General features: G+C 40.0%; 1 protein-coding gene across 1 annotated transcript; it reads right to left on the bottom strand.

The window, feature by feature from the left end:
* Positions 1–1,083: 1,083 nt before the first annotated feature.
* serinc1 (serine incorporator 1) lies at positions 1,084–11,196 on the bottom strand. The gene is made up of 10 exons (XM_062436787.1): positions 11,066–11,196; positions 7,314–7,475; positions 6,123–6,316; positions 4,821–4,900; positions 4,590–4,727; positions 4,018–4,187; positions 3,645–3,735; positions 3,356–3,497; positions 2,993–3,217; positions 1,084–2,175 (listed from the first exon to the last, which is right to left on the bottom strand). Exons 1-10 carry the CDS (start codon positions 11,102–11,104, stop codon positions 2,037–2,039), a joined length of 1,380 nt encoding a protein of 459 aa, XP_062292771.1. The 5' UTR covers positions 11,105–11,196; the 3' UTR covers positions 1,084–2,036.
* Positions 11,197–14,112: the final 2,916 nt, after the last annotated feature.

Below are 14,112 nucleotides of genomic sequence, written 5' to 3'. Positions count from 1 at the left end.
ATCCTAAATTCAATAACATACTTGAACAGTAACAAGACCTGCTGTCACAGTTGTCAAGAAAGCTAAAAACATCACATTTTTAAATATACACCCCCTAATTTCAGTCCTCAAATCTCATAGCCCCCTGTTCAGTAAATCAACACCGCTCACAGTTTGGGAACAGGGAGGGAAACTGACATTTTGGAGGTGGCTTGTAATCAAGTGTGCTTGTGTGAGCTAAATGCAGAGCTACTGGATCTCATTAATGATTTATTGATGTACAGCTCGTGGTGTTGCCTCGCCTCACGATGTTCATGTTGTGATCAATAGAAGATTGCTCTCTCGTGTCTGTTTCTAGAAGTGCCTGCATCCTGTCTCCTTTTATTCTGGTAAAAGCCAGAGAATGACTTCCTGTCACCTGCCCCCCTCCATCCCCATCCCATAATCTGTCATTGTTACAAGCCTTGCAGTTACAATAAAGCATAAGTAGTGTTCATTTATTGCTCTTTGAGGCTTTATTGCTGCTTATCTTGCTTCAGGAGACTAAAACAAGAGATCAGTTCATCCTAACAAAGCCTGAAACTATGTCCATATCTCATTTCTCTGTCATAGAGCCCCATATTTGACAAAAAACACAATCATCACAATGTTGCAATACTGTAGTAATAAGTTATTGTTTTGATGAAGTAATTGAAATAGTTACATTAATTACATTTTAAATAGAGTAACTAATAATCTGTAACCTATTACATTTCCAAAGTAACTTTCCCAACCCTGGATACTTGATACTGCTTTCATTGTTCATGTAACACAGGTTCTCTAAGTGGTAATTGGTCTCGGGTGGAGAGATAGTAGTCTTGACGTTGACACAACAGAATGTGTTTACTGTAGCCTTCATTAAATATATGAAGCCTAATCAATGACACAAGTTATGGAAAATTCCCTAACACTGTTCATACTGACCATTAGATCCCTTCATAATGCACTTACAATGTATTTGAAAGTTTATCTGAAGCTAATACTTAGCTTTAGCCGTCCAAATGAGTCAAATCAAGTAGATATGTTATGCTAAAAAGAAGCAAGACACAACAGACATGGTTTCTTTTCTCTAAATTTTATGAAATGAGTTACGACATACTTTTACATGTCAAAGAAAAAAAATCATATCAGGATAAAAGCTGGAATATATAGCCAAAAACACACTTGAGAAGTCTGTGAGAAACTACATGCTTATGCTAAACAAATAACTTACCTAAAAGTTAAAACAATCCACTTCTTTTTTTACATTTAAAATTTAAAATTCAAAGCAAATCAGAAGCAACAAAAACAGGAATGTCTTTGTTGTGTATGAGCTGACGAGTGCACAGGCTTGTAAGAGCTTAGCTTAACACTAGATAAACACTAGATAACTAGAATACCACACACACACAAACACACACAATACACAGCACTTGTTGCTTGTCTGTGATGGTACTAGTTATTAAACTGGATAGTGATCTCTCTGTGCCACAGCTGGAGTCCTGCTCATTCATAATTCAGTTATTTTACACGTAAGCACATTTTTTTATGTAATACTACAGACAGAACAAGTTCAACCGTTGCTGCCCACAGATCCAAACAATCCTCCTCATAAAAAGCTTCACGTACGGCTACTGTTAATGTCACATCAAGTTTCAATGGAAAAAGCATGCAGCTCTGTTTTTAAGTGAAAGAAAAGTCAATCACTGGAATACATAGGATATATTTACAATGGCAACAGCATGGGGACTACGACGACAGGCTGCAGAGCATTCACAACGACACTATAGGGTTAGATTGGGCTGCAGTCAGAGCTGGGAGACGTTTCAGAGACTCTTCATGAATCGGCCTCCCTGCCAGGATGGAGCCGCAGCCGCCCACACTAAACCCGACCTGAACGTTCTAGCCAGTCTGAGCACAGCCCCGGGGGTTAGCTACTTTCACTGATTTTGCTGAAACAAAAACACGGGTGATGCAGAGCACGAACGGCAGGACAGGTGTGTGTGTGTGTGTGGGCGTGTGTGTGTGTGTGTGTGTTTTCAGTCAAAGTCTCTGTTGATCAGTACCAGCGGAGCCGCCAGCGTCCACACGTAGAGGGCGATGCAGATCCAGCTGGAGGAGATCTTCACCCACACGGACGGCCACTTGCTGGTCATGGCCTCGTAGTTGGAGTCAGGGCTGCAGAGAGAGAACATCATTAGAATAGTACTTTATTTCACTCTATTATAACAGTACTATACTTCACTATATTATAGCAGTAATATATTTCACTATATTATAATAGAACTTTATTTAACTCTAATATAACTACTTTATTTCACTCTATTATAACAGTACTATACTTCACTACATTATAACAGTCCTTTATTTATCTCTATTATAACAGTACTTTATTTATCTCTATTATAACAGTACTTTATTTATCTCTATTATAACTGTGCTGCAATTAACTATATTGTAGCAGTACAGTTATTAACTATTATTACAGTGCTTTATTTAACTTTATCATAACAATAATTAATGTAATTCTACTATAACGACTTAATTTATTTCTATTATAACAGTACTTTATTTAACTTTATTACAACAGTACTTTAACTCTTTATAACACAACTTTATTTAACTCTATTATAACAGTACTTTGTTTAACTTAACTTTATAGAGAATATTTTGAAACATAGACACATATATATACAGCCTAAAAATATTATTTATAGGCCATATTGCCCAGTCCTACGCTGAACAGAATGTCACTGTCTATGACTGAAACATTAAAGAGCCAATAGGTATGTCCTCTCGCTCAACACTGATTTAATCCCACACACACCACCCTGCTGTCAGAAATACCCACTGGAACACCAAATATAGAATCAATCCACTGCTAAAAATAGTCCCCAACAAATGCACTAGCTCCTCCTTGTTAAGTAACTTTTAAAAACAACTTAATGGGATTTGTTGACAGTGTGTGGTATCTCCTCTGCAGTGTGAGGCTTACCTGTACCAGTTGGTGAGTGTCATCATGATGTAAAGTGAAGCCAAGAACAGCATGAAGTGAAAGAAAGAGTAGGAGTAGGTGACGCCTTCCTTCTCATTGTCTACAGCTCTGTTCAGACGGCCTTCCTCCTCAAAGCTATCGCTCTGCGGCCCGTCCTCGATCAGAGCGGACTCGTCACTGGTCAGAGTCAGCTTGTTCACCTGGGCGTTGGATGAGTTACGAATACTGATGGACCACAGAGGAAAAGAGAGACAAGAGAAGACATGGTGATGTTAACCGCTAGGTCAAACAACAACTAAGAGACTAATTATTCATCTGCAGGCTGGTTATCAACAGCTGGATTGCTGCACAAGGCTTCCTCACCTTGAGTAAAGGACACACATGAGGAACAGGATCAACCCCACAATCCCCTGGGCATCCCACCACTGAACCACATGGTCCTGACCTGCAGCGCTGGTGCTGTTCAGCCCGATAATCCCCAGAAGGCTTGGGTTGCATTTCCTATCTGTGAGATACAAACAAGAGGAAACGTTGATTTGCAGTGATTTGAGGGTGATATGATGAGGTTAGTAGATAGCACAGACAGTTGTATGTTAAGGTTGCGGGGAAAGAGAAAGTTCACAGTACAACAGGGCAAGGTGAAACATCTTACCAGGCTCGTTGGTCATGGCAGACCAGGTCAGGTACATGGTGTACAAAGTGACCAGGGAGGACTGCAGCAGACCAGACCTGGGCTGAGACTCCTTCACACAGAGAAAAACAAGCAGAAGCACATCATTAAGTTACCATCAGATGTGTGTTTTCTGTCAGTCTCCCTAATGCAGAGCTGCACAACATCAGTTCTTAACATGTCCCTTGTATGGTGATGTCAGCTCAATATAGTTGTGAACTACATGTATACAAAGCTTAACATCCTACTTCTTCAGAATTCACCACAGAGATAGTAAAAAGTGAAAAAGTGAATGTGACTCATCACCAGCTGTTTCACACACATCCCTGACTAAACAATAGTAAGTGGTATGAACCTGGATCTGAGGCAGGATGGACATGACAGAAGCACCGACGCAGAGCAGCATGTTGATGCTGATGAAGACCTTGTTCTCAGTGCAACCATCAGAGTGGGTGTAGTAGACGTAGAACAGAACCAGTGACACCAGTGACAGCAGGTAGTTGATTGCGGTGACGGACAGCAGAGCTGTGGACACACAACACAAGCTCATTATAGCTGGTGACATAACAGGACAGACTGACCGATCTAAATAGAACAAATACAATTAAACTGGCTGTTTATGGATTATTCTTCATTTGATTTGATTCAGGTACTTTATTTAAATTAACGTTTGAACACTACTTTAACTTAATTATAACAGTACTTTATTTAACTTAAATATTATAGTACTCTATTTAACTACACTCGATAATGTTTTGCTGCTGATGACTCATCTCTGCCTGCTGTCATATGAAACGGTGAAATAGTCCATTTTTCTACTTTAAACATCTCCATGAGAGCTGACGTGCTATAAATAACACTAAGCTCTTTTAAAGTTGTCATAAATCAAATTGTCAATTTTCATCCATGTGTTTATTGTCACCATACCTGCATACCAACAGCGAGAGTTGCCCTCCTCCATCTTCTCCACCCAGGACTCGTTCCAGGAATGGGCAAAGTCAATCAGTAAAACCAGCTGGATGAGAATGAAGCAGAAGGCACCAGCCATGCCGATGTAGAACCACACTGTGGAAAACAGTGACAGGGAACGTGTTATTACCCGGTCACTACTACATTTAAGATGTTTTAGGAAAAATCAACAATAGACTAGACAGTTACCAGTAGTGAAGGGACCCTCTGAGATGAAAAATGATCCAATAGTGATGGCAACAGCTGCAGCAAATTTGAAGAACCAAAACCTGCAAAACAAAGACATTGCTGGTATTAGAACGTTCCTGACACAGCTCAACAGTTCTTACTATACTATATCACCCTGACTGTCAATAAATCATTTCAGTTATTCATAAAGAAAGATGCCAAACATCTTCTCACTTTAGTTTCTCCAGTGTATTGAGTTTTGGACTGTTGGTCCAACATAATGAGCTACTATGGACGGACCTTTTTCACACATTTTATAGACTAAAAAACACACTGAAAAAATAATGGATAGATTATTTTATACTCATTATAAGAAAAAGAACTGTTAATTGCAGCTCTAGAACAACTGTTACACAGTGGAAGTGACCCTCCACTCCCTCTGTGTGTCCACTGAATGAAAGGCAGTAACTACAGTAAACCATATAGTAAAGCAGGTGTATTGTTGTGAAGACATGAAGACATGAGAGCAGGTTGCACAGGTCAACAGCAGGTTGGATTTGCAAATACAAATGCTGGTGTTGCCAATTTCAAAACCTCAAAGAGGTAAAATCCTACTGAGTTTGTTCCAGGTTATTAAATAGTAAATGCACTGTACTAAATCCTCTAAGACTTAAGATTAAAAACATGGGCGTATTAAAGGGGCACTCACTGACTCTACATATAAAGCTCAGTTTTCTGGTCATGGTTAGTTCTACTCAGATCAGTTGTATAACAGCCTCTGTGGCTGTGGTAAACAGTAGATGGACTGTACTTATAGTGCTTTTCTAGTCTTTTGACCACTCAGAGCTTGGGTCTCATTCACCCATTCACACACATTCATAAACTGATAGCAGGGGCTACCACACAGGGTACAAACCTGATGAAACCTGGCCTAAGAACAATGATAAACAGTGCATGTACTTCCTTAGAAATGTGAGGCCAAGTTTCTTTTTAAACTAAAGTAACTTTGGTCACCTTTGTGAAGCCTGAAACCTACATGTTGCTGCTTGTGACTTTAACTTTGACCTATTGAGCTGGTTCCTCTTTTTCAGTGCAAATTGCTGCTTGCTGCAAATTTTTATGTGGACATGCATAAAGGGGCAGGAAACTGGGGTTTTAAGCAGTTTCTATATTACAGTTGATTCCCATACATTTGAATGAAAAAGTGATATGTGGACCACACTGTATGTGTATGTTTGTATGTATGGATAGATATATTTGATCATATGTCTGAATGTATGGATATGTATGGATAGATGTATGAATGTATGGATGCTGACTCACCCATTGTGCAGTGCAGCACGAGGGTCCTGGCTGCTCTTGACTTTGATCATGAGCAGAGAGAAGAGCAGGAAGAACATGGCCATGCCAAAGCAAACACGGTACACAGCCTTGTAGCCGACCAGCACGTCGCAGTTAATATGACCCTCCACGCCAGGAATGGATGTACCCATCCCTCCTTCACAGAAACCTGGAATCTATAGAAACACACAGGATTTGACTCAGGATCATAAACTCATTAGCAAAGTGTTTACTGGAGGTAATACATCAAGTGAGAAGCAGTGCATATTCCCCCATAGACTTCTATATAAACTGACTTCTTTTTGGAGCCAGTGAAGTCTCCCCCTGCTGGCCATTGGAAAGAAAGCAGGTTTAAGGCACATTTCAGACAGTGAGCTACCCACTTGGTCACGAGGCATTTTTGTTGTTGTCATATTTCTAACAACATATTCAGTGGGGGAAAAAAGGATCAATAAAAATAACATAATACAATCATTGCACCAGTAGTTGCTGGACATCAATAATATACAAGAGAAGTCACAGCAGAATGAAACATCATCTAGTGTTTCCTAAATTATTTTGTGTCTGGACTTTTATAGTTGACCCCACTGTTTTATGTACAATTGTTCATTATCAATAAATCTGATTATTTTCTTGTTTAAATGATGAAGTGCTTCATCTGTAAAATGGCAAGAAAAACTGAAAATTCTTGTTTTGTGTGACTAACAGTCCAAAACATAGATATTCAGTTACTAATTACACACAATATAAATAATTACATTTTGGAAATTGTGCAAGAAAAATGACTAGGGATGCACCGATATATATCGGCAAAATATTGGTATCGGCCGATATTCCCCTTGCTGAGACTGGTTATTTGCAGTCAATCGGTCTGACTCAGACAGTAGTAGCAACAGTAGCTATGGAAGTACAGAAAATTCTTCTTATTAAGTAGATAATTGTATATCAGGCTGGAGGGATATTGAAGCAGTTAGTTATCTGTATATGTCAGTTATCTTATCTTATTTTAAAGATTGGTATCATATCGGTCCACAAATTCACAAACGGTGCAACCCTAAAACTGACTTGAACAATGGATCAATAATAAATATAAAACAGATGCTGATTCATTTTCAGTCACTTGAGTAATGATTGATTGTTTCAGCTGTGATGTATACAGTGTATGTCTGATACCTTCTTCAGCTGCTCCTCCATGCCAGGCATCAACATAATACAGGCAACGGCCACTCCCAGCAACAAGAAGAAAGCATAGATGAGACGAGTCACGGTGGAGTTATTTCCACTGGGACAGCAGCGACTCAGCAGGCAGGGGGCGCTGCCACACAGGCATGGGACCTGCACAAACATACACGTGTTAAAATGATGTTTCTAATCATATTAATAGATAGAGATGGAGACAGAGCAAAACTAAGAATACGTCCACTTATTTATGAAGCTTCTTAGGTAACAAACACATTTGTGATACCTTTTCTTTTTCTATTTTAACTGAAAAATGGTGATTTCACAGATTTCTCCATCCAGATCATCCAATCTACATCACAATCCACTATACCAATAACAACAAATAATTGTCAAAAAAATAATATAATCTAGATTTGACAAGTCTAATTCTAGTGTATTTTTGGACCTGTGTCTAACATGGTTTGAAAGGAGAAATGTCAATGAAATTACATTTTTTATGTTCTCATAAGCAAAATAAGTCCAGCAAACATTAACATCCAAATCAAGACATCCTGTTATAAAAAACAGTTACAAAATACAAAAGTTGTGCCAATGTCCAGGACTTTACTTGGCCATCAGCTTGATGTCATTCCTGGGCATTCTAGCTACACTGAAATATGTTGTTACCATCATCAACAGGCCTATTTAGCTATTGTGCTAAAGTAAACAGTGTATGCAGTGTGTATTCTGCAGCTTTATACATTATATATGTCCAGGTTAAAAACTTAATATGCTATATGTTCTGAAACGGTCCAACCAACATCCAGTGTGACCCAGACATATGTTATACACCTTAACAAGATAATCCTTATAGTCAATATTGACATGCAACAGGATTTTATTTGGATAAACAACAGGAAAAGGTGGTCAGGTGGATGCAGGTATTATAAACCCTGACCTGTGCATCACTACTGATTTGACTTCTTCTGATTCTTACTAGGGCTAGGCAACATGACCAAAATCTCATATCACGTTTTAAGTCATTTTATATCCAGATAACAGATACCTATCCCGATATAGCACATTTTAATTTGTAGAATAAATAGTTTGGTCTGTGTTGTCCCGCCCGTTGTCTATCCACCATTTGGGTGGATTAAATTAAATTACTCTTCTCTGTTTTTTATTCCAGTAGATTTTATTGCACTTACAGCAATATAACGAGTGCAGTTGTTGTCACTGCAAGTACTTAACCTGGTTTATTGTCTCTCTGTGTGATTAGCACACACACAAGAAGGGCTCAGTTTGGCCCAAGTGAACCACACGGCTCTTTTTAGAGATCCTGCATCATATCCGTAAAGATCCATCCTGCCTTTGCTTTATTACACTGAACCAACCAAAGCCAACATAATGCTTTTAAATAGCATGCCAGCATTCCAAGGCTTGATGCTGTATTCATACGAAAGCAGGCGGTGCATGGAGCATTGCAGATTTGAGTGGAGGTGTGTGGGGGTGTTTATTTGTGCTGAACATAACTACTGTGAAACAATCAGAAAATAACCTTTTATTGGTCTGATTCAGCAGCTTTCTCTCTGCCAGCGCTCCCTCTTTTCATTCACTCTCTAGCTTGCTCGACCACATCTGCTAACACAACAGCGTAGGGGACAGCGAGCTGATACATTTTAACAAGTATTTGCATCAGAGACTGACGTTGAATTGAAATTAAACTTAAACATTTTGTTATATAACAAACAAAACAGTCTCTTCTATTTTGCTGTCATTTATAGTCGCTGTCTCACTGCTTCTCTCCTCTTCCTCAGCAGGGGTGGGGCTGAGCCTCCATGTGAGCAGCAGAGAGACAGACAGACAGACAGACAGACAGACAGACAGACAGACAGACAGCGGTGGAGAGTCGTGACTACTAAACTCTTTAGTTACGGTAAGTGCAATATAAGCTTTGTGAGTAAGAAGCAAAGAAGTGTACTATAACAATGTAATCCACAGACTGCAAATGCTGTGGGATATGGGACCTTTAATGTAAGGTCCATAAGAGGGTGTGCCAGGAAAGCTAAAACACATCATCCACTATGGATGAAGTCAGCAGCCTTGGGACTAAAGCAACTTGAGATGTGATGCAGTGCTGGAATGAAGCTTCATCTCTGCTGAGCTTGGGAGAGCATTGATTTTTTGGGGGGAATATTTAACATTACATTGATAAACCTCAGCTTGTTTGCCTACCAACTTCAGAGCATGAAGTGTTTGCTAAAGTCTGTGCCTGTTATCTGTCCATAGATACTGGTGTGGTGGAAACGTACCGTTATGCTCGTCAACGCACATGGCAAATCTATTCAGACAGATTTGTTATTGCCTGGTCTGATTGAACAGGAGTAGTTAGGGAGACATGCCTCTGCTGGTGGAACAGATCCACATTAATAAACACAGCAGGAATGATTCAGCAGTTGACACAGTTTTAGATATAACTGATGTTGACTTGAAAATATATCTGACTCTGTTATTGGAAAACATAGAACGTATTTTGACGTCGACTAAACGCTGACTGCTAGGTAATGTCCTAGACGTCGGCTCTACTTTCAGTTTGTAACTATTTTGGAAGCATACCAGGACGTCTTTATAGGACGTTCAGACGTCAGTGTGTGTGTGTGTGTGTGTGTGTGTGTGTGTGTGTGTGTGTGTGTGTGTGTGTGTGTGTGTGTGTGTGTGTGTGTGTGTGTGTGTGTGTTTCTGACTGCCTGCTGCATTCCATTAACGTCGGAAGCTGGAAGTCCGACCTGAGAATGACGTCATACCCGAGATTGTCCAGTAAAAGTCACCAATTGTAGCCAGGTTAGCCACTGATAGCAATACCAGCTAATAAAAACGCATTTTGCGTATACAAACAGCATAGCAACATGTCCATGAATAGAATTTGGACAGCGGTGTGTGTGTGTGTGTGTGTGTGTGTACGAGTGTACGATTGATTTAATGAGAACACAGAAATTCCCACTTCCGAGTAGAACTGGAACGCACCATCACATGTCGCAGTAAACAGCTTGCTGACTGCACTGCTGCCAGCGGCGGACTGATACCTGACTCTGTTGTTGACATGCGGCGGTATTGCAACAGCTAGACCTTGCACTGGTCGATGACAACGTGTTTACAATATTTACTACACACAAACATATCAAATACATTTCAAAATGCTACACCCATAACGCAGTTTTAGTTAAACTAGGTCATCATTTAACAAAAACAGAAGCGAGCCTCGACGTGTTTGTCTTTATTTAGGTTGAGGTTTGCGGCGTTTTTTTAACAAAGAACAATATGTCGTTTAGCCCCAACGAAACCTTCTGTTGTTGTATGAGCCAATTATTAATAATAATAATTAATTACAACCTGTGTACCTTGACTAAACAAAGCGTATTTATTTGTGTATGGCTCCGCCGCTGTGGAAAGGTCCGATGTTATGGCGAAGTCTGTTCCCCCGTCGATATGTGTTCCCCCTTGTCCATAACCCCAACCAGTCGTCTTCTGAGGTGCTTAACCTTAACCCCAACTAGCTAACCGTAACCATAACATGTGGTGCTATGAGACACACAATTTTAATAGGAGGAATATTATTCGAGGGGGGACAGACTTCGACACAACAACGGCCTGCGGTTTGGTGTAACTGCGCAGTCATGACAGCACTTATAAGAACGAAGCAGCGATAAACAACATGAATGATACTGTCTTTCTTCGCTATCGAGATAAAGGTGTGTATTACTTACCCAGCTTGCCATGGAGCACAACCCCAGAACGGCTCCCATGATGGCTGATGTTTATTTTTTCTTGTTAAGACCAGAGATGGCTGCGTTTCCCAGAAGATGGATGATGCTTTCTGTTCTAGCTTCTGTCTTCTTCTCTCTCTCTAATACAAGGTTTGGAGGTTAAGATGCAAACACGCATGTTGCTGCCCCCCAAAGGACAATACTGTGTATTGACAGCAGAAAAATGAATACCTGATACAGTGATTTGAGGTCCATGACAGATGCTACTTTCTGAAGGAATAGGGATCCATTTTAATGAAATTCTACCCCTCATTTATGTATATGTTCAAAAATTTGAAAAATATTATTATGCAGACACAACAGACACAATAATTACAGTTGGTGCACTGATCACAAACCCAGTCAGTTCTGACAAAGATGCTTTATTTTTTACAATCAATAACATTGTAAGCAACATTGTTTACAGTGATTCAGTGCACTACATCCAAAATAACACAAAAAGAGGAAAATGATGAAAATCCTTTGTAAATGACCTGGGCAGGAAATTATACACAGTGAAGAACCAGACCAATTACAGCTTTATTTTTAGTCCAGTCCCACACCCTGTGGTGTTTCTGCTGTCAATCAAAGCCTTCCAACACAACAGAAGAAACATAAAACAACAATGCTCCTATGCTTCACAACTGCTGTACTGTACAAAAGTCTTACATGTATCCTGTGCTGGCATGCACACTAAGCAATAAAAGCCAAACCTGTGGCCTCATTCATAAAAGAGTGTGCAGGATCCAAAAGTGTACACACACACAAAAGCCAAAAATGGTGTGCACCAAAATATAATCAGATTTATGACACTGTGCACACACATGAATGCAAACATGTTTCCCTTTGTAAATCACAATCAACTTGAGAATGTGCGCACATGGACAAACTTCATATCCCACCCCTTCCACTATCACAATTAACCATGAATGATTGTACATGCAGCAGTATTATAATAACGTTTGAGAGGTTGATGGTTGCAGCAGCTGGTAATGCAGAGCAATTCCTAAAATTAAACCAAGTGCTCAAACATGGCAGTATACCAAGAGGTGCATTGCTGCACACTGTCAGGGTATGGACTAGTGGGACACTGAAGTTCACCACTTGGTATTGGTTAAGCATCTACTGTATATCAGTGAAGATTCTCAGTCATCCAGGTCACAACTGGACATTGTTGAAGATACTTGAAGATGTTTCACCTCTCATTCGAAGATCTTCTTCAGTTTTCAATGACTAGTGGGGAGTTCCTGGTATTTCACCTCTGTGGGGTCGTTATCAAGGTCCTTGGTCACTGATCACTGGTTCGTTGGTGGTCCTGGTTCTTGAGACAACAGTTGTTAAGAACCGTTCGAGTCACCTGAAGAAGAGTGTACACAACAGTCGATGGAGTTTCACATGAGGCCAAATGTGAATGGTTGTTAAATCTCCTGGGAAGGAATGAAAGGACAGCATTGTAGGTGGGGATTGCAGACCTTTCTCTCTGTTGAAAGATAGTTTCTCTACTTTGACATAAATAACTTGCTTCACTCCTCTTTCAAATCATCTGTCCTCCCTGTCCAAAATATGCGCGATGTTGTCCTCAAAATAGCGTCCCTTATCATTCAGGTATAGGTAAACTACTGAGTCTTGACCTGTGGAGTTGGCCCTCCTGTGTTGACCAATGTGTTGCTTGGTGATTAGTTTCCCTGATATACAAGTCTGTGCATTCCTCACTGCATTAGACTGTATACACTAAATTGCTTTTCTTATGGGTGTGTGATCTTTCAGGTGGACCAGTTTCTGTCTTAGTGTGTTGCTGGGTTTGAAAAACACAGGGTGCTGTATTTGTTGAAAATCCTTCTGAGTTTCTCATATACTCCAGACATGTACATGACAAGTAATGACGAAATTGTCCAGATTATTCTTCTTTTCTTCACCACCTACAGTATTGGTGTTCCTGTATCATGTGACTGTTTTCACAAAGGTCCAGTTGTTGGATCTGCAAAGTATGCATGCTTCCTACAAGTGTTTGTGCTCCTTCTCTTGTTGGTTCATCATCAGCTGGGTGGTACAGGGTCCTGATAAAGCCTACCTTATGCTCCAGTTGGCGGGGAGATTCAAAAAGTAAGCATTGGTCTGTGTGTGTGGATTTCCTGTGTACTCCAATGTGGAGGTTCCTGTCAACTGCAATGTGTGCAGCACCATCTAAAAGGGCCAAGCTGTTGTTCCTGACATCCTTTCATGTTAATTTGATGTTACTGTCCACTGAGTTAACGTTTTCTGTGAAGGCTTGCACTTCCTGGGTTTTAATTTTGACTCATGTTATAGACATCTAAACCAGTGGTTTGGTGCTCTCTGGAGGTTAGGAGTGTGATGGTGAGAGAGCACTTTACATTCAATATTTAATGAAGTTAATCTTGTTAGTTAAGATTTGATATGGCTTTGATATGGAATAATAGTCTTTTAAAATTGAAAGGTGCTTATGGAATAGTTATAACTCACTACAATCACAAGTAACACTGCTGCCTTGAATGTTTATGACACATATATATAGGATGGAGGCTTCAATTCATTGCCTCACCATCTGTGTCACCAATTTCGCCTATCTCCAAAATGTTGGGTGACAGTTTCTGTACAAGTGCACACATTCTCCGGTCAATTTTGATTTTATAAATTCCTAGGTTTTTAGTGAGAAGTGATTTATGCGTCTTTCACGTCCTGTTTTGTGCATACTCAACAGTTATAAATGAGGCCACAGGGGTTCCACCCACTTATTCATTGATTTAGGTTGTGAAGGCACCTATAGACTATGTCACCATTGCATGACACCCTGTGCAAGATGGGTCTCCATTTGTCTCCAGGGATTTGACACAGGTGGGTGTATACCAGACTGACTTTTGATTAACAGAAGAAATGAACTGATAAAAGCATGGATAACTTTCTCCTCGCCATAGAAAGATCAAATGGTACAAACCAGGTTGTAGATCCTGTCTTGTAGTGTGCACCCATCCTTTACTGTATTTTGACCA

Source organism: Scomber scombrus, chromosome 17, assembly GCF_963691925.1.
Source record: "Scomber scombrus chromosome 17, fScoSco1.1, whole genome shotgun sequence".
Classification (NCBI taxonomy): domain Eukaryota; kingdom Metazoa; phylum Chordata; class Actinopteri; order Scombriformes; family Scombridae; genus Scomber; species Scomber scombrus.
Note: the sequence above shows the minus strand (reverse complement) of the source record. Positions and strands in the feature narration are given on the sequence as shown.